Consider the following 23,823-nt stretch of genomic DNA (forward strand, 5'->3'; position numbering starts at 1 on the left):
ATGAATTATGGCACGTTGGAGGTAAAAGTGTCCTTACTGACCTTTTCTTTGTTTGGTAATGTTTGAGTCCGGTTAAAAGTGTCTCCTCCGTTAATACTGATCAGTTCTGCATCTGCAGGCGGATAAGGTGCGTTGAAAACCACCACGTCACTCTTCAACGTGTCTGAGCTGAAACACACGTCATACTGCTGAGTAGATTTAGAGTAAGACCAGCTCCCGTCAGGATGTGTGGTGATCATTGGGGCGCTGTACCTGCTGAAACTGCCGTCTGTCCTGTGGCATTTTACAGCTATTAAACTGACGAGGCTCAGTAGAAATATCACTGACACCGAGACAATGGCGATCAGCAAATACAGGTTTAAATCAGAGAAGTTCTCATCCTTTTTCGCCACATGTCTGAATTTAGTCTGTATTTCACCTGTGCTTTCAACCACCGCCACATCAATAGAAACAGTCGCTGACAGTGAGGGTTCTCCGTTATCAGAAACCAACACCACCAACGGGTGAGTTTTCTGGTCATTGTCACTCATTCTTCTCTTAGTCCGTATTTCCCCGGTGCTGGTTCCGATTCGAAAAAGGCTGGTTCCCTTGGGCTCAGAGATGTGATAAGAAAGCAGCGCATTGTAGCCAGAGTCGGCGTCTACAGCCCTGATCTTGGCCACGAAGTAGCCCGCTTCAGCAGAATATGGAATGTTCTCCGTGTTAACGGAGCCGTGCTCAGAATAGGGCGCGAGAATCACGGGACTGTTGTCATTCTCATCTAGGATAAAAACGTTCACAGTCACGTTGCTACTGAGTGGAGGAACACCAGAATCTGTGGCCTGAGCATTAAACTGGAACGTTTTTAACTCCTCGTAGTTAAAAGACTGCAGGCTGAATATATCTCCTGTCTCTGAGTTTATAGTTACAGCCGACGATATTGAAATACTTTTAACAGAATTGTCTAATAATGAATACGATATCTTTGCATTTCCTTCTAGATCTGGATCTAATGCAGATATGGTATGAATCACAGCATCTGCGGGACTGTTTTCTTTGACATAAACATTAATCACGGGTTCTGAGAAGCGTGGAGCGTTGTCATTAACATCAGAAACATGTACAGTAATAACGCTGGTGCTGGAGAGAGGCGGAGTCCCTTCATCTGTAGCTGTGATGGTGACATTATACTGAGAAAAGCTCTCTCTGTCAAGAGCACCATCAACCACTAAGGAATAATAGTTTTTGTAATTAGATTTTAAACTAAACGGAGCAGACCCAACAAGTGTACAGGTAGTTAGGCCATTCTTTCCATCGTCTTTATCTGTAACAGTCACCAAAGCGACCACTGTTCCTATCTCAGAATTCTCTTTGACTGGGCTCATCAGTGACGTCACCGTTATTTCAGGAGCATTGTCATTGATATCAATCACTTCAACCAGGACTTTAGAGTAACCACTGCGGGGTGAATGTCCTTGGTCAGTCGCTTGGACACGAATCTCGTATGCTGCATGTTCTTCATGATCCAAATTCCCCTTAACAATAATATCACCAGTTTGTGAATCTATTGAGAAAACGTCAGCAGAGTTTACATTTCCACGCTCCATAAATGAGTATATAATCTCAGCATGTGGACCGTCATCTAAATCTGTAGCCTCCATCTTTAATATTGTTGTCCCTATAGATATATTTTCATTCACACGGACCTTATAAAGAGGTTTACTAAATGTGGGGGTGTTATCATTGACATCTATTACATTAACAATGATTCGTAACGTCCCTGCTCTGGGAGGTTTTCCTCCGTCTCCAGCTGTCAGTGTGAGCTGGATCACAGGCTGTTTCTCTCGGTCTAAAGCTTTTTGCAGAACCAACTCAGCAGACACACTCTCCTCTCCTCCGCCCTGTACATCCAGGGAGAAATGTTCATTCGGGCTCAGCTTGTAGCTCTTTACCGAGTTACTGCCTACATCTGCGTCATTTGCTGTCGGAAGTGGATATCGCTCACCAGAAAAAGACGACTCTGAAATGTTAAAGGTATGAAACATTTCTCGAAATGACGGTGCATTATCGTTGATGTCTAAAATGTTCACCTCAATGCGGTGGAGATGCATGGGGTTGCTCAATATGGCCTCTATGTTTAAAGAGCACTTTACCGTATTCGGACAAAGCTCCTCACGGTCTATCCTTTCGTTAACAAACAGAATACCCGTTTTCATATTCGCCTCGAAATACATCTTACTATATCCCGATACAATCCGAAGCCCCCTCGTCTCTAGTTCCTGTATGTTGAGGTTTAAATCCTTAGCGAGATTCCCCACAAACGTGCCTTTGTCCACCTCCTCCGAAACGGAGTATGATATCTGCGCTGCAGACCAGTGCAATAAGTAAAGCAGGGCGAAGCAATGAATCCAAACGCGTTTTCTTTGTTCCCAAAGACCCATCGCTGTATCCAAGTAACGATCATGTATCCGTGAAACCCAATGTATCCGTTTTAAATCAGAGCTCCTGTACACAACCCAGCCGTCTCGCTCTCTCCGTCGTTCCAGTATTTCTCTAAACAAAGCGCTCGGGACTGGTGACGGGTTTTTTCCTCATTCACGGAGGAGGAGTCTTAGAATATTGAGGACCTTAATACATCTGTGGTCTCCAGCGACACCATGTGTTTCTTTCATAAACAAAATAATAGTCTTAGAGTATTTTTTATACAAGTTAATTAAAGTTGGTATGACATGTAATGGCCTGTGATAAAGGTGATTGTGAAAATGACCCATGAATGTAAAACTGTCAATATTGATACACTACGAAACAGTAAATCAAGTTTGCTCAAAAAAGGTATTAGATTGAACCATAACCCTAATGCAATAGACCACAATCAAGCACAACATGTTAACTGGAAAAGAGTCTATTCACGACAAAAATACACAATAGCAACAGTGGTCTACCTTGGACAGAGCCAGTAGTACGACTAACCTTATAGGCAAGAACAAGTTAATAAAATTGGTTTACACAATAAGCCCATTCTCCAGAGACAGAAAAGTCCAGTGTGTATAGCATAGTAGCCAGCATCTGAATGAAAACAACCGTTGAAAACAGAGAAATGTTTCAGAACCATGGACAGCGTATGTCATCGTGGGAAAACCCTATCTGAACCGTTGGTTATAAAGAAGTCAACGTGAATCAATAGCTCAACGCACTATAAACGAAAAACGAACTTGGGTAATATAATGTTCTGCATTTTCCAGATCGTTTATTTAAGCTATTTAAACAAGATCAAGTTGGTTTACAATGGACAACTTTGTCTGAGTTATGGCATGTTGGAGGTAAAAGTGTCCTTACATACCTTTTCTTTGTTTGGTAATGTTTGAGTCCGGTTAAAAGTGTCTCCTCCGTTAATACTGATCAGTTCTGCATCTGCAGGCGGATAAGGTGCGGGGAAAACCACTACGTCACTCTTCAGTGTGTCTGAGCTGAAACACACGTCATACTGCTGAGTAGATTTAGAGTAAGACCAGCTCCCGTCAGGATGTGTGGTGATCATTGGGGCGCTGTACCTGCTGAAACTGCCGTCTGTCCTGTGGCATTTTACAGCTATTAAACTGACGAGGCTCAGTAGAAATATCACTGACACCGAGACAATGGCGATCAGCAAATACAGGTTTAAATCAGAGAAGTTCTCATCCTTTTTCGGCACATGTCTGAATTTAGTCTGTATTTCACCTGTGCTTTCAACCACCACCACATCAATAGACACGGTCGCTGACAGTGAGGGTTCTCCGTTATCAGAAACCAACACCACCAACGGGTGAGTTTTCAGGTCATTGTCACTCATTCTCCTCTTAGTCCGTATTTCCCCGGTGCTGGTTCCGATTCGGAAGAGGTTGGTTCCCTTGGGCTCAGAGATGTGATAAGAAAGCAGCGCATTGTAGCCAGAGTCGGCGTCTACAGCCCTGATCTTGGCCACAAAGTAGCCCGCTTCAGCAGAATAGGGTATGTTCTCCGTGTTAACGGAGCCGTGCTCAGAATAGGGCGCGAGAATTCCGGGACTGTTGTCATTCTCATCCAGGATAAAAACGTTGACAGTCACGTTGCTGCTGAGCGGAGGAACACCAGAGTCTGTTGCCTGAACTTTAAACTGGAACGTTTTTAGCTCTTCGTAGTTAAAAGACTGAAGGTTGACTAGCTCTCCAGTCTCTGAGTTTATATTTACAGCAGAAGACACTGAAAAACCTTTTGAGGAACTATCAAATAACGAATAGGTGATCTTTGCATTTTCATCTACATCTGGGTCATTGGAAGATATTGTATAAATGACAGCGTCTACAGGAATGTTTTCTCTGACATGCACATTAATCACGGGTTCTGAGAAGCGTGGAGCGTTGTCATTAACATCAGAAACGTGTACAGTAATAACGCTGGTGCTGGAGAGAGGCGGAGTCCCTTCATCCGTAGCTGTGATGGTGACGTTGTACATAGAGGCGCTCTCTCTGTCAAGAGGACCATCAACCACTAACGAATAATAGTTTTTGTAGTTCGATTTTAATTTGAAAGGAACAGAACTATCAAGTTTACAATTAGTTAGGCCGTTTTGGCCTCCATCTTTATCTGTAACTGTCACCAAAGCCACCACTGTCCCTATCTCAGCATCCTCTTTGACAGGGCTCATGAGCGAGGTCACAGATATTTCTGGAGCATTGTCGTTAACATCAATAACTTCAACTAACACTTTAGAATAACCACTGCGTGGTGAAAGACCTTGATCCGTCGCTTGCACACGTATTTCATATGCTGCGTTTTCCTCGTGATCCAAATGTGCCTTTATGGTAATTTCTCCAGTTTGTGAATCTATGGCGAAAATATCGGCAGATTTCAAACTCGAACGTTTCATGAAAGTATACATAATTTCAGAATTTAGACCTTCGTCTATGTCTGTAGCATCCAGCTTTAATATTTGTGTACCTAAGGAAACATTTTCATTTACACTGACCTTATAAAGCGGTTTACTGAAAGTGGGAGAATTATCATTAACATCCATTACCTTAACAACGATCTGTAATGTCCCTGATCTGGGAGGTTTTCCTCCGTCTACAGCGGTCAGTGTGAGCTGGATTACAGGCTGTTTCTCTCGGTCTAAAGCTTTCTGCAGCACTAACTCAGCAGACACACTCTGGTCTCCTCCGCTCTGTACATCCAGGGAGAAGTGTTCGTTCGGGCTCAGCTTGTAGGTCTTTACCGAGTTCGCCCCAGTATCTGCGTCATTCGCTGTCGGAAGAGGAAACCTCTCCCCGGGAGATGTCAGTTCTGTTATATTCAACGAATGTATTTTTTCAAGGAAAGACGGAGCATTGTCATTAATATCAACAATAACTACCTCAATACGGTGTAGATGCATAGGGTGGCTCAATATGGCCTCTATGTTTAAGGAGCACTTTACCGTATTTGGACAAAGCTCCTCTCTGTCTATCCTTTCGTCAACGTAAATAATTCCCGTTTTCAAATTCGCTTCGAAATAGCTCTTACTATATGCAGATACAATCCGAAGCTCCCTCGTCTCTAGTTCCTGTATATTGAGGTTTAAATCCTTAGCGAGATTCCCCACAAACGTGCCTTTGTCCACCTCCTCCGAAACGGAGTATGATATCTGTGCCGCAGACCAGTCAAATAAACAAAGCAGGGCGACACAATGAATCCAAAACCGTTTTCTTTGTTCTAGAACAACCATTGCTGCTTCCACTATACAACTTGATCCAAGTAACGGTCATTTATCCATGAAACAAAAAGTATTCCGTTATAAATCGTAGTACACAGCCCAGCCCTCTCCCTCTCGCCGAGTGTTTCTCTTCACAAAGCGCTCGGGACTGATGATGACGCTTCTCTTTTCTCATTCACGGAGGAGGAGTCTTAGAATATTGGTGACCACATTACATTCTGTGGTATCCAGCGACATCCTGTGTTACTTTTGTTTTTAAAAATATTATTATAGTGCAGTGTATACGTTGGTGTAGCAAATCATTAATTCGAAAATAGCTCAATAATTAAACGAACATCATATTAATTAGAACATACTAATCTAGGCAAACGCGATATTGTCATCATGGTGCCAAACGTATGACACAGCATGAGCCCTGTCATGTTAGCCGATAAAATGTAAAGTTAGTAAATCAACACAATCAAGCAAAACACAACAATCATGAGACAATAAGACAGCTATCTAATAGCCTCGGTAAGAGATCCATTTGGGTACAAGGCATAAAACACATTGACAGAAAATCGGCTGAAACAACACTCCCCAGAGGCTTTACAAAAGCAATCTTAAATTGCACTTAAATAATTAGTTTTAACGCTGGAAATGACTCATTCCGTTTTTATATAAAGAGCCTAGAGCAGCAGAACAGGACTGACCGTTGACCCTCGCTACCAAAACCAGAGCACAGTTCCAGCACCATGGACAGCATGGTGACAATGCAGTCTGACCTTTACTTCCAGAAATGCGCAAAACGTGGTATACAACCTATTAAGAACGCAGGTACAATGAAGAATCAGATGTCTGCCCCCACTGTTGCCAAATGTCTTTTCGTCATAACTGGCACTCAAACAATCATAGGAATTGAATACCACGGCTAAACAATAAGCAATAAAAACAAGCATTTTAGGTGGCATGGATATGCCAAGTTTGATGTAAATGTATCATCACATACCTTGTCTTTGTTTGGTAATGTTTGAGTGCGGTTAAAAGTGTCTCCTCCGTTAATACTGATCAGTTCTGCATCTGCAGGCGGATAAGGTGCGGGGAAAACCACTACGTCACTCTTCAGCGTGTCTGAGCTGAAACACACGTCATACTGCTGAGTAGATTTAGAGTAAGACCAGCTCCCGTCAGGATGTGTGGTGATCATTGGGGCGCTGTACCTGCTGAAACTGCCGTCTGTCCTGTGGCATTTTACAGCTATTAAACTGACGAGGCTCAGTAGGAATATCACTGACACCGAAACAATGGCGATCAGCAAATACAGGTTTAAATCAGAGAAGTTCTCATCCTTTTTCGGCACATGTCTGAATTTAGTCTGTATTTCACCTGTGCTTTCAACCACCACCACATCAATAGACACAGTCACTGACAGTGAGGGTTCTCCGTTATCAGAAACCAACACGACCAACGGGTGAGTTTTCTGGTCATTGTCACTCATTCGCCTCTTAGTCCGTATTTCCCCGGTGCTGGTTCCGATTCGAAAAAGGCTGGTTCCCTTGGGCTCAGAGATGTGATAAGAAAGCAGCGCATTGTAGCCAGAGTCGGCGTCTACGGCCCTGATCTTGGCCACAAAGTAGCCCGCTTCAGCAGAGTAGGGAATGTTCTCAGTGTTAACGGAGCCGTGCTCAGAATAGGGCGCGAGAATCCCGGGACTGTTGTCATTCTCATCCAGGATAAAAACGTTTACAGTCACATTGCTGCTGAGCGGAGGAACACCAGAGTCTGTGGCCTGAACTTTAAACTGGAATGTCTTTAACTCCTCGTAGTTAAAAGACTGCAAGCTGACAAGATCTCCTGTCTCTGAGTTTATATTCATAAATGATGATATTGAAATACTTTTAGTAGAACCGTCTAATAATGAGTACGTTATTCTTGCATTTTCATCTAAATCTGGATCAAATGTTGATATTGTGTAAATGACAGCATCTACGGGACTGTTTTCTTTGACATGAACATTAATCACGGGTTCTGAGAAACGTGGAGTGTTGTCGTTAACATCAGAAACGTGTACAGTAATAACGCTGGTGCTGGAGAGAGGCGGAGTCCCTTCATCTGTAGCTGTGATGGTGACATTATACTGAGAAAAGCTCTCTCTGTCAAGAGGGCCATCAACCACTAAGGAATAGTCGTTCTTGTAGTTTGAACTTAGTTTAAAGGGAAGAGGCCCAACAAGTTTACAGTTAGTCAGTCCATTTTTGCCACCGTCTTTATCTGTTACGGTCACCAAAGCGACCACTGTCCCCATTTTAGCATCCTCTTTCACTGGACTCATGAGTGACGTAAACGATAACTCAGGAGCATTGTCATTGACATCAATAACTTCAACCAACACTTTACAATGTGTACTGCGGGGTGGAGAGCCTCTGTCCTTTGCCTGCACACGAATCTCATAAACGGGGTTTGACTCGTAATCTATACTTCCCGTGACAGTAATTTCTCCAGTTGTCGAATGAATAGTGAAAACATTATGGGCATTCAAACTACCTTGACCAATAAATGAGTAATCAATGTCACTGTTTATTCCCTCATCTTTATCAGTAGCATTGAGTGTCAATACAGATGAACCAAATGGGATGTTCTCTATGATACGAACCTTATAAAGTGATTTATCAAATATCGGTGTATTATCATTTGAATCTAAAACGTTAACAATTATCAGCAGTGTCCCTGATCTTGGAGGTTTTCCTCCGTCTACAGCGGTCAGTGTGAGTTGGATCACAGGCTGTTTTTCTCTGTCTAAAGCTTTCTGCAGCACTAACTCAGCAGACACACTCTGCTCTCCTCCGCTCTGTACATCCAAGGAGAAATGTTCATTCGGGCTCAGCTTGTAGCTCTTTAACGAGTTAGCCCCCATATCTGCGTCATTTGCTATCGGTAATGGAAACCTTTCCCCGGGATATGCCGCCTCTGTTATATTTAGTGTTTGAGTTTTTTCGACGAAAGATGGTGCATTGTCATTTGTATCCAAAATATTGACCTCAACACGGCGAAGATGCGTAGGATGGCTCAATACTACCTGTATGTTTAAGGAGCACTTCACCGTATTCGGACAAAGCTCCTCTCGGTTTATCCTCTCATGAACATAAAGAATTCCCGTTTGCAAATTCGCCTCGAAATACCTCTTGCTATTTCCCGATACAATCCGAAGACCCCTCGACTCAAGTTCCTGCACGTTAATATTTAAATCCTTAGCGAGATTGCCCACAAATGTGCCTTTGTCCACCTCCTCCGAAACGGAGTATGATATCTGCGCCGCAGTGAAGTCAAATAAACAAAGCAGCGCGAAACAATGAATCCAAACGCTTTCTCTTTGTCTTCGACGACCCATTGCTGCTGCCAATACACAACTTAATCCAAGCTACGGTAATTTATCCATTAAACCTGAAGTATTCCGTTATATATCCGAGTACACAGCCCAGCCCTCTCCCTCTCACCACCATTCGAGTGTTTCTCTTCACAAAGCGCTCGGGACTGATGATGACGCTTCTCTTTTCTCATTCACGGAGGAGGAGTCTTAGAATATTGGTGACCATATTACATTCTGTGGTATCCAGCGACATCGTGTGTTACTTTTGTTCTTAAAAATAATATTAAGGTGCATTGTATACGTTGGTGTAGCAAATCATTAATTCGAAAATAGCTCAATAATTAAACGAACATCATATTAATTAGAACATACTAACCTAGGGAAACGCGATATTGTCATCATGGTGCCAAACGTATGACACAGCATGAGCCCTGTCATGTTAGCCGATAAAATGTAAAGTTAGTAAATCAACACAATCAAGCAAAACACAACAATCATGAGACAATAAGACAGCTATCTAATAGCCTCGGTAAGAGATCCATTTGGGTACAAGGACTAAAACACATTGATAGCAAATCGGTTGAAACAACACTCCCCAGAGGCTTTACAAAAGCAATCTTAAATTGCACTTAAATAAATAGTTTTAACGCTGGAAATGACTCATTCCGTTTTTATATAAAAAGCCTAGAGCAGCAGAACAGGACTGACCGTTGACCCTCGCTACCAAAACCAGAGCACAGTTCCAGCACCATGGACAGCATGGTGACAATGCAGTCTGATCTTTACTTCCAGAAATGCGCAAAACGTGGTATACAACCTATTAAGAACGCAGGTACAATGAAGAATCAGATGTCTGCCCCCACTGTTGCCAGATGTCTTTTCGTCATAACTGGCACTCAAACAATCATAGGAATTGAATACCACGGCTAAACAATAAGTAATAAAAACAAGCATTTTAGGTGGCCATGGATATGCCAAGTTTGATGTAAATGTATCATCACATACCTTGTCTTTGTTTGGTAATGTTTGAGTCCGGTTAAAAGTGTCTCCTCCGTTAATACTGATCAGTTCTGCATCTGCAGGCGGATAAGGTGCGGGGAAAACCACTACGTCACTCTTCAGCGTGTCTGAACTGAAACACACGTCATACTGCTGAGTAGATTTAGAGTAAGACCAGCTCCCGTCAGGATGTGTGGTGATCATTGGGGCGCTGTACCTGCTGAAACTGCCGTCTGTCCTGTGGCATTTTACAGCTATTAAACTGACGAGGCTCAGTAGGAATATCACTGACACCGAGACAATGGCGATTAGCAAATACAGGTTTAAATCAGAGAAGTTCTCGTCCTTTTTCGGCACATGTCTGAATTTAGTATGGATTTCATCTGTGCTTTCAACCACCACGACATCAATAGACACAGTCGCTGATAGTGAGGGTTCTCCGTTATCAGAAACCAACACCACCAACGGGTGAGTTTTCTGGTCATTGTCACTCATTCTCCTCTTAGTCCGTATTTCCCCGGTGCTGGTTCCGATTCGGAAGAGGCTGGTTCCCTTGGGCTCAGAGATGTGATAAGAAAGCAGCGCATTGTAGCCAGAGTCGGCGTCTACAGCCCTGATCTTGGCCACAAAGTAGCCCGCTTCTGCAGAGTAGGGAATGTTCTCAGTGTTAACGGAGCCGTGCTCAGAATAGGGCGCGAGAATCCCGGGACTGTTGTCATTCTCATCCAGGATAAAAACGTTGACAGTCACGTTGCTGCTGAGCGGAGGAACACCAGAGTCTGTGGCCTGAACTTTAAACTGGAACGTTTTTAACTCCTCATAGTTAAAAGACTGCAAGCTGACTATATCTCCAGTCTCTGAGTTTATATTTACCATTGTAGACAGAGGCACGAAGTTACTGTTCCTCTCTAAAAATGAGTAGGTCACCTGTCCATTTTCATTTACGTCAGCATCAACAGCAGACACGGTTTTAATCAGTGCATTTAACGGACTGTTTTCTTTGACATAAACATTAATCACGGGTTCTGAGAAGCGTGGAGCGTTGTCATTAACATCAGAAACGTGTACAGTAATAACGCTGATGCTGGAGAGAGGCGGAATCCCTTCATCCGTAGCTGTGATGGTCACGTTGTACTGAGAAAAGCTCTCTCTGTCAAGAGGTCCATCAACCACTAAAGAATAATAGTTTTTATAGTTTGTTTCCAGTTTAAAGGGGAACATACTACTAACAACACAATGTACTACCCCGTTTTTACCTCCATCTTTATCGAGGACTGAGACCAGAGCGATGGCGGTGCCCATCTTAGCGTCCTCCTTCACTGTGTTTAATAGTGACGTCACAGTGATCTCAGGGGCATTGTCGTTGAGGTCCACCACCTCTACCAGAACTTTACAATCCGCTACCATCGGAGGCTGGCCTCTGTCACTCGCCTGAGCCCGGATCTCAAAGGCAGGGTTTTCCTCAAAGTCAACATTACCTTTAACTGTAATTGTACCCGTTTTGGAGTTTATCTGAAACATTTCTAATATATAATCTTGATCTTGACTTCTAAGCGAGTATACAATTTCACTGTTTGGGCCTTCATCGGCATCAGTCGCATTCAGAGTGATCACTGTTGTCCCTATGGCCACGTTCTCGAAAAAACTAGTCTTATACAAAGAATTACTAAACAGAGGAGAGTTGTCATTACTATCCAAAACATTAATAACAATTTGTGAAGTGCCAGACTTCGGGGGAGTCCCTCCGTCTACAGCGGTCAGTGTGAGCTGAATCACAGGCTGTTTCTCTCGGTCTAAAGCTTTCTGCAGTACTAACGCAGCAGACACACTTTCTCCTCCTTTGTGTGTAGCAAGAGAGAAGTATTCGTTTGGACTAAGCTTGTATGTGCTAACGGTATTCTTACCCACATCTGAATCAGCCGCTTCAGATACAGAAAATCTGTGTCCAGGTAATGTGATTTCCGCAATATCTAACGTTTGTGATTTTCTATTGAACGACGGAGCATTATCATTAACATCCAAAATGCTAATTTCTACACGATAGAGCTTCAACGGATCATTTATAACGGCCTCTACACTGACAGTGCATTTTAGAGCCTTCGCGCACAGCTCCTCTCTGTCTATTCTCTCATTCACATAGAGAACTCCAGTCTTTAGATTTACCTCGAAATATTTTCTCTTGGACCCGGTGACAATCTGAAACATACGCGACTCCAAATCCTGAACATTGAGGTTTAGATCCTTGGCAATATTTCCCGCAGAAGTCCCCGGGTTTACCTCCTCTGCGACGGAGTAGGAGAGCTGACCGGACACCGCTTCCCAGTGACACTCCAGCAGCATAAGCACTAAATACGTCACAATAGAGCCCCTTCTATTCGGTAGAGACATGATTCAATAGAAGGTGAGCCAATCATAGATCCAAACAGAATAATATCAGTCAAATATTGAAAGTATATTGCAAAAGCCTTGTATCAAATCCAGTTAAATTCCGAGGCGGATCTGTTTTCCGACCATTCGCTTTCGTCTGTCGTGCGTCTCTTTGTAACAAAGCCTCGCGAAATCTTCTCCCCCTCTAAAACGGGGAGGGGCCTTGAAATTTAGATGGCAATATCTCAATATTACGGTCAAGAGAGACACCGCGTGGTTAACTGACGAGCTTGCATCAGCCTCTTATATATAATAGTATATGTCTAATTGAGCGGCTTTTTTCTCAGTCCAAGTGGGTTTTTTTTCTCCAGGTGAACCTAAAGCTGAAACATCGTTTGAATAATATGTATATATATTATATATATTACATATTTAGTGGTTGGTGGCCCTCTTGACAGAGAGAGCTTTTCTCAGTACAACGTGACCATCACAGCTACGGATGAAGGGATTCCGCCTCTCTCCAGCATCAGCGTTATTACTGTACACGTTTCTGATGTTAATGACAATATATATATATAATTCATATCGGCCCCGGAATGCGATTGGGATTAGGTCAATACATTTCTGTTAAAATAAGTTCAAAAGGCACATGTGAAATAAAATACATAGGCCTACATGTCAAAACCACTACATCATACATTGAAATAAGAAACCAGCTAATCCATTGATATCTGAGATCACGGTAAAGGCTCAGAGCCGAAACCCACACGTCTTAATGATAGGGCTACGGTGTAGCCATCACTGTTATGTATCAGAGGGTCCAAAACATACAAGTCACATAACAGATCAGAATCACTCCATTAGGAAAGGCCTGCACGATGTTTTGCAACAACGAAGCATGAAGTTGACTATAGGCCAAAAATGTATGATTAATTTGGCACGTTCTGGTTGAGCAAATTAGGAGTTGCCAAACAAACAATCAAATCCAACAAACTAAAGTTCACCCACACGAAGAACTGGCCAGCTACAAAAGTCCGTGGTCTGTTTCAGAACCATGGAGAGCGCGTATGCCTTTCTATTGACACCCTACAAACAGTAAACCTCAGTTTGACAATTTGGATATAATTGAAAATGGCCATTAATCCTCGAGGATTAAGATGAGAAGCAACATGGGAGAAAACAACGTCTTTAAACGATTTAAGGGAGCAAAACAATACTGGCAACTTTCTCTCTAAATCTGGGACATAAACGGATTTCACTGTTGACTATTAACTGCATGTCTTACCTTCTCTTTGTTGGGTAATGTTTGAGTCCGGTTAAAAGTGTCTCCTCCGTTAATACTGATCAGTTCTGCATCCGCAGGCGGATAAGGTGCGGGGAAAACCACTACGTCACTCTTCAGCGTGTCTGAGCTGAAACACACGTCATACTGCTGAGTAGATTTAGAGTAAGACCAGCTCCCGTCAGGATGTGTGGTGATCATTGGGGCGCTGTACCTGCTGAAACTGCCGTCTGTCCCGTGGCATTTTACAGCTATTAAACTGACGAGGCTCAGTAGAAATATCACTGACACCGAGACAATGGCGATCAGTAAATACAGGTTTAAATCAGAGAAGTTCTCATCCTTTTTCGGCACATGTCTGAATTTAGTCTGTATTTCACCTGTGCTTTCAACCACCACCACATCAATAGACACAGTCGCTGACAGTGAGGGTTCTCCGTTATCAGAAACCAACACCACCAACGGGTGAGTTTTCTGGTCATTGTCACCCATTCTCCTCTTAGTCCGTATTTCCCCGGTGCTGGTTCCGATTCGGAAGAGGCTGGTTCCCTTGGGCTCAGAGATGTGATAAGAAAGCAGCGCATTGTAGCCAGAGTCGGCGTCTACTGCCCTGATCTTGGCCACAAAGTAGCCCGCTTCAGCAGAGTAGGGAATGTTCTCAGTGTTAACGGAGCCGTGTTCAGAATAGGGCGCGAGGATACCGGGACTGTTGTCATTCTCATCCAGGATAAAAACGTTCACAGTCACGTTGCTGCTGAGCGGAGGAACACCAGAGTCTGTGGCCTGAACTTCAAACTGGAACGTTTTTAACTCCTCATAGTTAAACGACTGCAGGCTGACTATATCTCCTGTCTCTGAGTTTATATTTACCATTGTAGACAGAGGCACGAAGTTGCTCTTACTCTCTAAAAATGAGTATGTCATCTGTCCATTTTCATTGACGTCATTATCAACAGCAGATATCGTTTTTATCAACGTATTTACCGGACTGTTCTCTTTGACATAAACATTAATCACGGGTTCTGAGAAGCGTGGAGCGTTGTCATTAACATCAGAAACGTGCACAGTAATAACGCTGGTGCTGGAGAGAGGCGGAGTCCCTTCATCTGTAGCTGTGATGGTGACATTATACTGAGAAAACCTCTCTCTGTCAAGAGGTCCATCTACCACTAACGAATAATAGTTTTTATAGTTTGTTTCCAATTTGAATGGGACTTTATTTGCTATATCACACTTAACCACCCCGTTTTTGCCTCCATCTTTATCGAGGACTGAGACGAGTGCAATGGCGGTGCCAATCTTGGCGTCCTCCTTCACTGTGTTTAAAAGAGACGTCACTGATATTTCAGGGGCATTGTCGTTGAGGTCCAATACTTCAATTAACAATTTGCTGTGAGAGGTCATTGGAGACTGAGCCCCGTCATTTGCTTGAACACGAATCTCAAAAGCATTGTTTTCTTCAAAATTAATTGCTCTTTTGTTTGTTACAGTTCCGGTTTTTGCATCTATTGTGAAAATATCTGCAAAATTCCCCTGTCCAAGCTCACTAAAGGAAAACAATACATCCCCGTTTGGACCTGCATCTAAATCAGTAGCATTCAATGTTATTATCGAAGTTCCAATCGGCGCATTTTCATAAACACTGGCTTTGTATAACGACTTACTGAAAATAGGTGGGTTGTCGTTTATATCCAAAACATTTACAATAACAGCCATAGTGCCATACTTCGGTGGGTTCCCTCCATCTACAGCGGTCAGTGTGAGCTGGATCACAGACTGGTTCTCTCGGTCTAAAGCTTTCTGCAGCACCAACTCAGCTGACACACTCTCTTCACCTCTGAGTGTAACGAGAGAAAAGTATTCATTAGGACTCAGCCTGTATGTGCTAACCATATTCTTACCCACATCCGCATCGTTTGCAGACTGTAGAGGGAATTTCGCCCCTGCCAACGTATTTTCTGTTATATTGATATGTTGTGACCTTGTATGAAAAGACGGTTCATTATCATTTACATCCAAAATGTTGATTTCTATACGGTACAGTTTCAACGGATCATTGATAACGGCCTCTACACTGACGGTGCATTTAGAAGCCTTCGCGCACAGCTCTTCTCTGTCTATTCTCTCATTCACATAGAGGTGACCAGTCTTTAGATTTACCTCGAAATACTTTCTCTTGGACCCGGTGACAATCTGAAACATACGTGCTTCCAAATCCTGAACATTGAGGTTTAGATCCTTGGCGATATTTCCCACAGAAGTCCCCGGGTTTACCTCCTCTGAGACGGAGTAGGAGAGCTGACCGGACACCGCTTCCCAGTGACACTCCAGCAGCATAAGCACTAAATACGTCACAATAGAGCCCCTTCTATTCGGTAGAGACATGATTCCATAGAAGGTGAGCCAATCATAGATCCAAACAGAATAATAGCAGTCAAATATTGAAAGTATATTGCAAAAGCCTTGTATCAAATCCAGTTAAATTCCGAGGCGGATCTGTTTTCCGACCATTCGCTTTCGTCTGTCGTGCGTCTCTTTGTAACAAAGCCTCGCGAAATCTTCTCCCCCCTCTAAAACGGGGAGGGGCCTTTAAATGTAGATGGCAATATCTCAATATTACGGTCAAGAGAGACACCGCGTGGTTAACTTACGAGCTTGCATCAGCCTCTTATATATAATAGTGTCTATCTTATCGAACGGCTTTATTCTCAGTGCAAATGTTTTTGTCCAGGTGGACATAAAGCGGAAACATCGATTGAATCATGTTTTTTTTTCTCTCTTTTTCATATAGGCCTCGGAATACAATTGGATTAGGTCAACACTTTTCTGTTAATACAAGTTCAAAAGGCACATGTGAAATAAAATACATTGGCCTACATGTCAAAACCACTACATCATTGAAATAAGAACCCAGCTAATCCATTGATATCTGAGCTCACGGTAACGGCTTAGAGCCGAATCCCACACATGTTAATGGATGGCCTACAATGGAGGAATCACTGTTATGTATCAGAGCGTCCAAAACATACACGTCACATTCCAGATCAAAATTACTCCATTAGTAAAGGCCTGCGAGGTGTTCTGCAACGGCGAAGCATGAAGTTGACTCTAGACCAATAATATATGATTAATTTGGCAAGTGCTGGGAAGGCAAATTAGGAGTTGCCAAACAAACAATCAAATCCATACAAAAGTTCACCCACATGAATAACTGGCCAGCTACAAAAAGCCGTGGTCTGTTTCAGAACCATGGACAGCGCTTATACCTTTCTTTCGACACCCTACAAACAGTAAACCTTAGTTTTACAATCTGGATATAATTGAAAATGCCAATAAATCCTCGATGATTGAGATGAGTAGCAAAATGTGAGAAAACATCGTCTTTAAACCATTTAGGGGTGCAAAATAATACTGACAACTTGCTCTCTAAATCTGGGACAAAAACGAAATTCACTGTTCACTATTAACTGCATGTCTTACCTTCTCGTTGTTGGGTAATGTTTGAGTACGATTAAAAGTGTCTCCTCCGTTAATACTGATCAGCTCTGCATCCGCAGGTGGATAAGGTGCGGGGAAAACCACTACGTCACTCTTCAGTGTGTCTGAGCTGAAACACACGTCATACTGCTGAGTAGATTTAGAGTAAGACCAGCTCCCGTCAGGATGTGTGGTGATCATTGGGGCGCTGTACCTGCTGAAACTGCCGTCTGTCCTGTGGCATTTTACAGCTATTAAACTGACGAGGCTCAGTAGAAATATCACTGACACCGAAACAATGGCGATCAGCAAATACAGGTTTAAATCAGAGAAGTTCTCATCCTTTTTCGGCACATGTCTGAATTTAGTCTGTATTTCACCTGTGCTTTCAACCACCACCACATCAATAGACACAGTCGCTGACAGTGAGGGGTCTCCGTTATCAGAAACCAACACGACCAACGGGTGAGTTTTCTGGTCATTGTCACTCATTCGCCTCTTAGTCCGTATTTCCCCGGTGCTGGTTCCGATTCGGAAGAGGTTGGTTCCCTTGGGCTCAGAGATGTGATAAGAAAGCAGCGCATTGTAGCCAGAGTCGGCGTCTACAGCCCTGATCTTGGCCACAAAGTAGCCCGCTTCAGCAGAATAGGGAATGTTCTCCGTGTTAACGGAGCCGTGCTCAGAATAGGGCGCGAGAATCCCGGGACTGTTGTCATTCTCATCCAGGATAAAAACGTTCACAGTCACGTTGCTGCTGAGCGGAGGAACACCAGAGTCTGTGGCCTGAACTTTAAACTGGAACGTTTTTAACTCCTCATAGTTAAATGACTGCAGGCTGACTATATCTCCAGTCTCTGAGTTTATATTTACCATTGTAGACAGAGGCACAGAGTTACTGTTCCTCTCTATAAATGAGTAGGTCATCTGTCCATTTTCACTGACGTCAGCATCAACAGCAGATACTGTTTTAATCAACGCATTTACCGGACTGTTTTCTTTGACATAAACATTAATCACGGGTTCTGAGAAGCGTGGAGCGTTGTCATTAACATCAGAAACGTGTACAGTAATAACGCTGGTGCTGGAGAGAGGCGGAGTCCCTTCATCTGTAGCTGTGATGGTGACGTTGTACTGAGAAAAGCTCTCTCTGTCTAGAGGCCCATCAACCACTAAAGAATAATAGTTTCTGTAGTTTGTCTCCAGTTTAAACGGTACATTATTTGCTATATCACATTTAACCATGCCATTTTTGCCTCCGTCTTTATCGAGGACTGAGACCAGAGCGATGGCAGTGCCAATCTTTGAATCCTCTTTCACTGTGTTTACGAGTGACGTCACAGTGATTTCAGGGGCATTGTCGTTTACATCAATAACCTCTATCAGTAGTTTTGAGTGAGAGGTCATAGGCGGTTGTGCGCCGTCATGTGCTTGTACACGGACCTCAAAAGCATTGTTTTTCTCAAAGTCAACAATTCCTTTTACTGCTATTGCACCTGTAATTGGATCAATATGAAAAATGTCCAACAAATAATCCTGGTCTTTCTGTCTTAATGAGTAAACGATCTCACCATTTGTTCCCTCATCCGCATCTGTCGCATTCAGAATGATCACTGTCGTCCCTATGGGAACATTTTCGAAAACACGAGTCTTATACAATGAACTACTGAAAACTGGAGCGTTATCATTAATATCTAGAACATTAATTATAATGTCCGATGTCCCTGATTTAGGCGGATTTCCTCCATCTACAGCGGTCAATGTGAGCTTGATCACAGGCTGTTTCTCTCGGTCTAAAGCTTTCTGTAACACCAACTCGGCAGACACACTCTCTCCTCCTTTATGCACGGCTAGGGAGAAGTAATCATTTGTGCTCAGCTTGTATGTGTTCAATGCATTTCTACCATTATCGGCATCGTACGCATCAGACAGTGGGAATCTCGTACCCGGTGAAGTGTTTTCGGTAATATCCACGACTTGTGATTTCGCACTGAACGACGGTGCATTATCATTAACATCTACAATTGCAACTTCCACACGGTAAAGCTTCAGTGGATCATTTATAACGGCCTCGACACTGACAGTGCATGTAGGAGCCTTCGCGCACAGCTCCTCTCTGTCTATTCTCTCATTCACATAGAGAACTCCAGTCTTTAGATTTACCTCGAAATACTTTCTCTTGGACCCGGTGACAATCTGAAACATACGCGACTCCAAATCCTGAACATTGAGGTTTAGATCCTTGGCGATATTTCCCACAGAAGTCCCCGGGTTTACCTCCTCTGAAACGGAGTAGGAGAGCTGCCCGGACACCGCTTCCCAGTGACACTCCAGCAGCACAAGCACCAAATACGTCACAATAGAGCTCCTTCTATTCGGTAGAGACATGATTCCATCGAACGTGAACAAAGCATAGATCCAAAGACACGTATATCCGTTAAATAATCAAGGCTTTGAAGAAGATATCTAGATGAAATTCTAAAAGATATAAAGAATGATGGTCTCTAGCCACTGGTTCTCGTCTTGCGTCTGTTTGTAACAAAGCCCGGAGAAATCTGCTCACCCTCTGAAACTGGGAGGGGCCTCGAAATTCTAAATATAATATCTCAATGCTACGGTCAACGGAGACACCGCGTGGCGGTTTGGTATTACGACAAAGTTGAAAAGACAATTATGGGGCTATCACCTCTTCATGGAAAACATACAATTTCAATCCCTAGCTGTGGGCCTATTCATTTTTCATCTTGCGGTACAACAATGACTAGAAAGGCCTGTTAAATTAAACATTATGGTTAATTGATAATAGACTACTTCATAACAATTATTTGTTTATTTCTTCGTGATTCATTAAAACGAGTATAGGCCTGTCAAAAGGAACCTACCAGAAAGTTTCAATGTGTGTTTTATTCTTTTAAGTAAATAATTCCCATTGCTACTACCAAATAAGCCTATACCTATACTTAATAAATCCCTTATATCTGCCAGTAGAGGGTTTACCATAGGCCTATAGGCTAAAATACAGTAAAGTGCAACACGTGTTTTCTGATCTTTCCAATGGGTGTTTTGGGGGAGTATTTGCTTGTAAAATCGATTTCCATGTAGCTAGTGACAACCACCACCCCTAAACAGGCCTATACTTGTAAATGCTTTTCTCAAAGGTAATTCAACATTCAAGAATGCATTTTCAATATATGTAAACACATAACTTTATTTCAAATGCTCTCTAAACGTAGTTTGTGGTAGAAACCTCTAACGCAATGGCACACAGTCAGATAAGTGACTAAAGCTTTGCTTCAATTACCACAAGCATCAACCAACTGACAAACTGGTTCAAGACAGCAGCATTATTTTTCATGAGAGCCAGACACAAGTATAACATGATAACTAAAATGTCAGTTCAATATGTTGAGGCAAATTAAACAGACACCAAAAGTCAACAAAGCTCACCCAGTCAAGGAGTCAACACTTAAAAAGGTACATTTCAGTACCATGGATAGCGGCGCTTGGTTCTCTGAAACACGACGTTCTCACAATATGCTTAACTACAGCCAACTAGTAATACGCGATTACAACAAATTCATATACATTTAAGAGCAAGGCAGGGCAGACTCCTGGCTTTTGGAAACATGAGCAAAGAAGAACAATTTTCAGAATCTACATACTGTATAGGCTGCATCTTACCTTCTCTTTGTTGGGTAATGTTTGAGTCCGGTTAAAAGTGTCTCCTCCGTTAATACTGATCAGTTCTGCATCTGCAGGCGGATAAGGTGCGGGGAAAACCACTACGTCACTCTTCAGCGTGTCTGAGCTGAAACACACGTCATACTGCTGAGTAGATTTAGAGTAAGACCAGCTCCCGTCAGGATGTGTGGTGATCATTGGGGCGCTGTACCTGCTGAAACTGCCGTCTGTCCCGTGGCATTTTACAGCTATTAAACTGACGAGGCTCAGTAGAAATATCACTGACACCGAGACAATGGCGATCAGCAAATACAGGTTTAAATCAGAGAAGTTATCATCCTTTATCGGCACATGTCTGAATTTAGTCTGTATTTCCCCTGTGCTTTCAACCACCACCACATCAATAGACACAGTCGCTGACAGTGAGGGGTCTCCGTTATCAGAAACCAACACGACCAGCGGGTGAGTTTTCTGGTCATTGTCACTCATTCTCCTCTTAGTCCGTATTTCCCCGGTGCTGGTTCCGATTCGGAAGAGGCTGGTTCCCTTGGGCTCAGAGATGTGATAAGAAAGCAGCGCATTGTAGCCAGAGTCGGCGTCTACAGCCCTGATCTTGGCCACAAAGTAGCCCGCTTCTGCAGAATAGGGAATGTTCTCCGTGTTAACGGAGCCGTGCTCAGAATAGGGCGCGAGAATCCCGGGACTGTTGTCATTCTCATCCAGGATAAAAACGTTCACAGTCACATTGCTGCTGAGCGGAGGAACACCAGAGTCTGTGGCCTGAACTTTAAACTGGAAAGTTTTTAACTCCTCGTAGTTAAAAGATTGCAGGCTGACTATATCTCCAGTCTCTGAGTTTATATTCACCATTGTTGACAGAGGCACGGAGTTACTGTTCCTCTCTAAAAATGAGTAAGTCATCTGTCCATTTTCATTGACGTCAGCATCAACAGCAGACACGGTTTTAATTAACGCATTTACCGGACTGTTTTCTTTGACATAAACATTAATCACGGGTTCTGAGAAGCGTGGAGCGTTGTCATTAACATCAGAAACGTATACAGTAATAACGCTGGTGCTGGATAGAGGCGGAGTCCCTTCATCCGTTCCTGCGATTGTAATATTGTACAGAGGGGCGCTCTCTCTGTCTAGACGGCCATCAACCACTAAAGAATAATAGTTTTCATAGTTTGTCTCCAATTTAAAGGGGACTTTATTCACAATATCACACTTAACCTTGCTATTTTTCCCTCCATCTTTATCGAGGACTGAGACCAGAGCGATGGCGGTGCCCATCTTAGCGTCCTCCTTCACTGTGTTCATGAGTGACGTTACAGTGATCTCAGGGGCATTGTCGTTGAGGTCCACCACTTCTACCAGCACTTTACAATGCGCAGCCATCGGAGGCTGGCCTCTGTCACTGGCCTGGGCATGGATCTCAAAGGCAGGGTTTTCCTCAAAGTCAACATTACCTTTAATAGTAACTGTGCCTGTTTTTGGGTCGATATGAAATACATCCAATACATGATCTTGGCCTTTAGTTCTAAGAGAGTACACTATGTCACTGTTTTGGCCTTCATCGGCGTCGGTCGCATTCAGAGTGATCACTGTTGTCCCTATAGCTACGTTCTCGAAAATGCGAGTCTTATACAATGAACTACTAAATATTGGTGGGTTATCATTAATATCTAAAACATGAATCACAATTTGTGAGGTACCCGACTTTGGTGGAGTCCCTCCGTCTACAGCGGTAAGTGTGAGCTGGATCGCAGGCTGTTTCTCTCGGTCTAAAGCTTTCTGCAGCACTAACTCAGCATACACACTCTCTCCTCCTTTGTGGACCGCTAAAGAGAAATGTTCATTAGGACTAAGCGTGTAAGAGTTGACAGTATTCTTACCAACATCCAAATCAGACACATCTAAAAGAGCGAATTTAACCCCTGGTAGAGTACTCTCAGCAATATTTAGAGATTGCAATGTCTCACTAAAAGAAGGAGCATTATCATTAACATCCAAAATGTTGATTTCTATACGGTACAGTTTCAAAGGATCATTTATAACGGCCTCTACACTGACAGTGCATTTAACAGCCTTCGCGCACAGCTCCTCTCTGTCTATTCTCTCATTCACATAGAGAACTCCAGTCTTTAGATTTACCTCGAAATACTTTCTCTTGGACCCGGTGACAATCTGAAACATACGCGACTCCAAATCCTGAACATTAAGATTTAGATCCTTGGCGATATTTCCCACAGAAGTTCCCGGGTTTACCTCCTCTGAGACGGAGTAGGAGAGCTGCCCGGAGACCGCTTCCCAGTGACACTCCAGCAGCACAAGCACTAAATACGTCACAATAGAGCTCCTTCTATTCGGGAGAGACATGATTCCATCGAACGTGAACAAAGCATAGATCCAAAAACACGAATATCCGTAAAATAATCAAGGTATTGTCAAAGATATCTAGATTAAATTCTAGACGATAGACAGACTGATGGTCTCGTTCTCGTCCTGCGTCTGTTTGTAACAAAGCCCGGAGAAATCTGCTCACCCTCTGAAACTGGGAGGGGCCTCGAAATTCTAAATATAATATCTCAATGCTACGGTCAACGGAGACACCGCGTGGCGTGTTGGTATTACGACAGAGATGAAAAGACAATTATGGGGCTATCACCTCTTCTTGTAAAAGATACCATGTCACTCTCTAACTGTGGGTCTTTTCACTCTTTTCGTGGAATCTCATTTTGCGGTACAACAATGAGTAAAGGCCTCTTAACTTAAAACATTACGGTTAATTGGTAACAGGCTACTTAATCATAATCCATGCATTCATTGTTTATTTCTTTGTGATTCATTAAAACGAGCATACCAATAGGAACCTACCAGAAAGTGTCAACGTGAGTTTTATTCTTTGAAGTGAAGAATTCCCACTGTTACTACCCAATTAGCCTATACCTAGGAAATACCTAATATTTGCCAGTAGAGGGTTTA

The 23,823-nt window shown here is 43.0% G+C and overlaps 4 protein-coding genes across 7 annotated transcripts in view; all 4 read right to left on the minus strand.

Annotated features, from left to right (window-relative positions):
* Positions 1 to 23,823, minus strand: part of LOC310816215 (protocadherin alpha-C2-like) — a gene marked incomplete at its 5' end in the record, with an annotated part of 112,204 nt that overhangs the window by 51,749 nt on the left and 36,632 nt on the right. Inside the window, one exon of one of the 4 annotated variants that reach the window (XM_083686273.1) lies at positions 17,161 to 19,542. The exons of the other annotated variants lie outside the window; for them this stretch is intronic. Coding sequence (XP_083542399.1) covers positions 17,161 to 19,542 — 2,382 coding nt within the window. Of the gene's footprint in view, positions 1 to 17,160; positions 19,543 to 23,823 lie in introns of those variants that run through there. 4 annotated transcript variants of the gene reach the window in all.
* On the minus strand, positions 6 to 2,420 carry LOC310816576 (protocadherin alpha-8-like; the record flags this gene model as incomplete). The annotated part of the gene is made up of 1 exon (XM_083686830.1): positions 6 to 2,420. The coding sequence occupies one exon, from the start codon at positions 2,418 to 2,420 to the stop codon at positions 6 to 8; it is 2,415 nt and encodes an 804-aa protein (XP_083542956.1).
* LOC310816578 (uncharacterized protein) lies at positions 3,284 to 16,065 on the minus strand (the record flags this gene model as incomplete). The annotated part of the gene is made up of 4 exons (XM_083686832.1): positions 3,284 to 4,206; positions 7,562 to 8,741; positions 10,038 to 12,422; positions 13,672 to 16,065. The coding sequence occupies 4 exons, from the start codon at positions 16,063 to 16,065 to the stop codon at positions 3,284 to 3,286; spliced, it is 6,882 nt and encodes a 2,293-aa protein (XP_083542958.1).
* On the minus strand, positions 20,809 to 23,217 carry LOC310816579 (protocadherin alpha-3-like; the record flags this gene model as incomplete). The annotated part of the gene is made up of 1 exon (XM_083686833.1): positions 20,809 to 23,217. One exon carries the CDS (start codon positions 23,215 to 23,217, stop codon positions 20,809 to 20,811), a length of 2,409 nt encoding a protein of 802 aa, XP_083542959.1.

Source organism: Argentina silus, assembly GCF_951799395.1.
Source record: "Argentina silus genome assembly, chromosome: 15".
In the NCBI taxonomy this organism is placed as follows: Eukaryota; Metazoa; Chordata; class Actinopteri; order Argentiniformes; family Argentinidae; genus Argentina; species Argentina silus.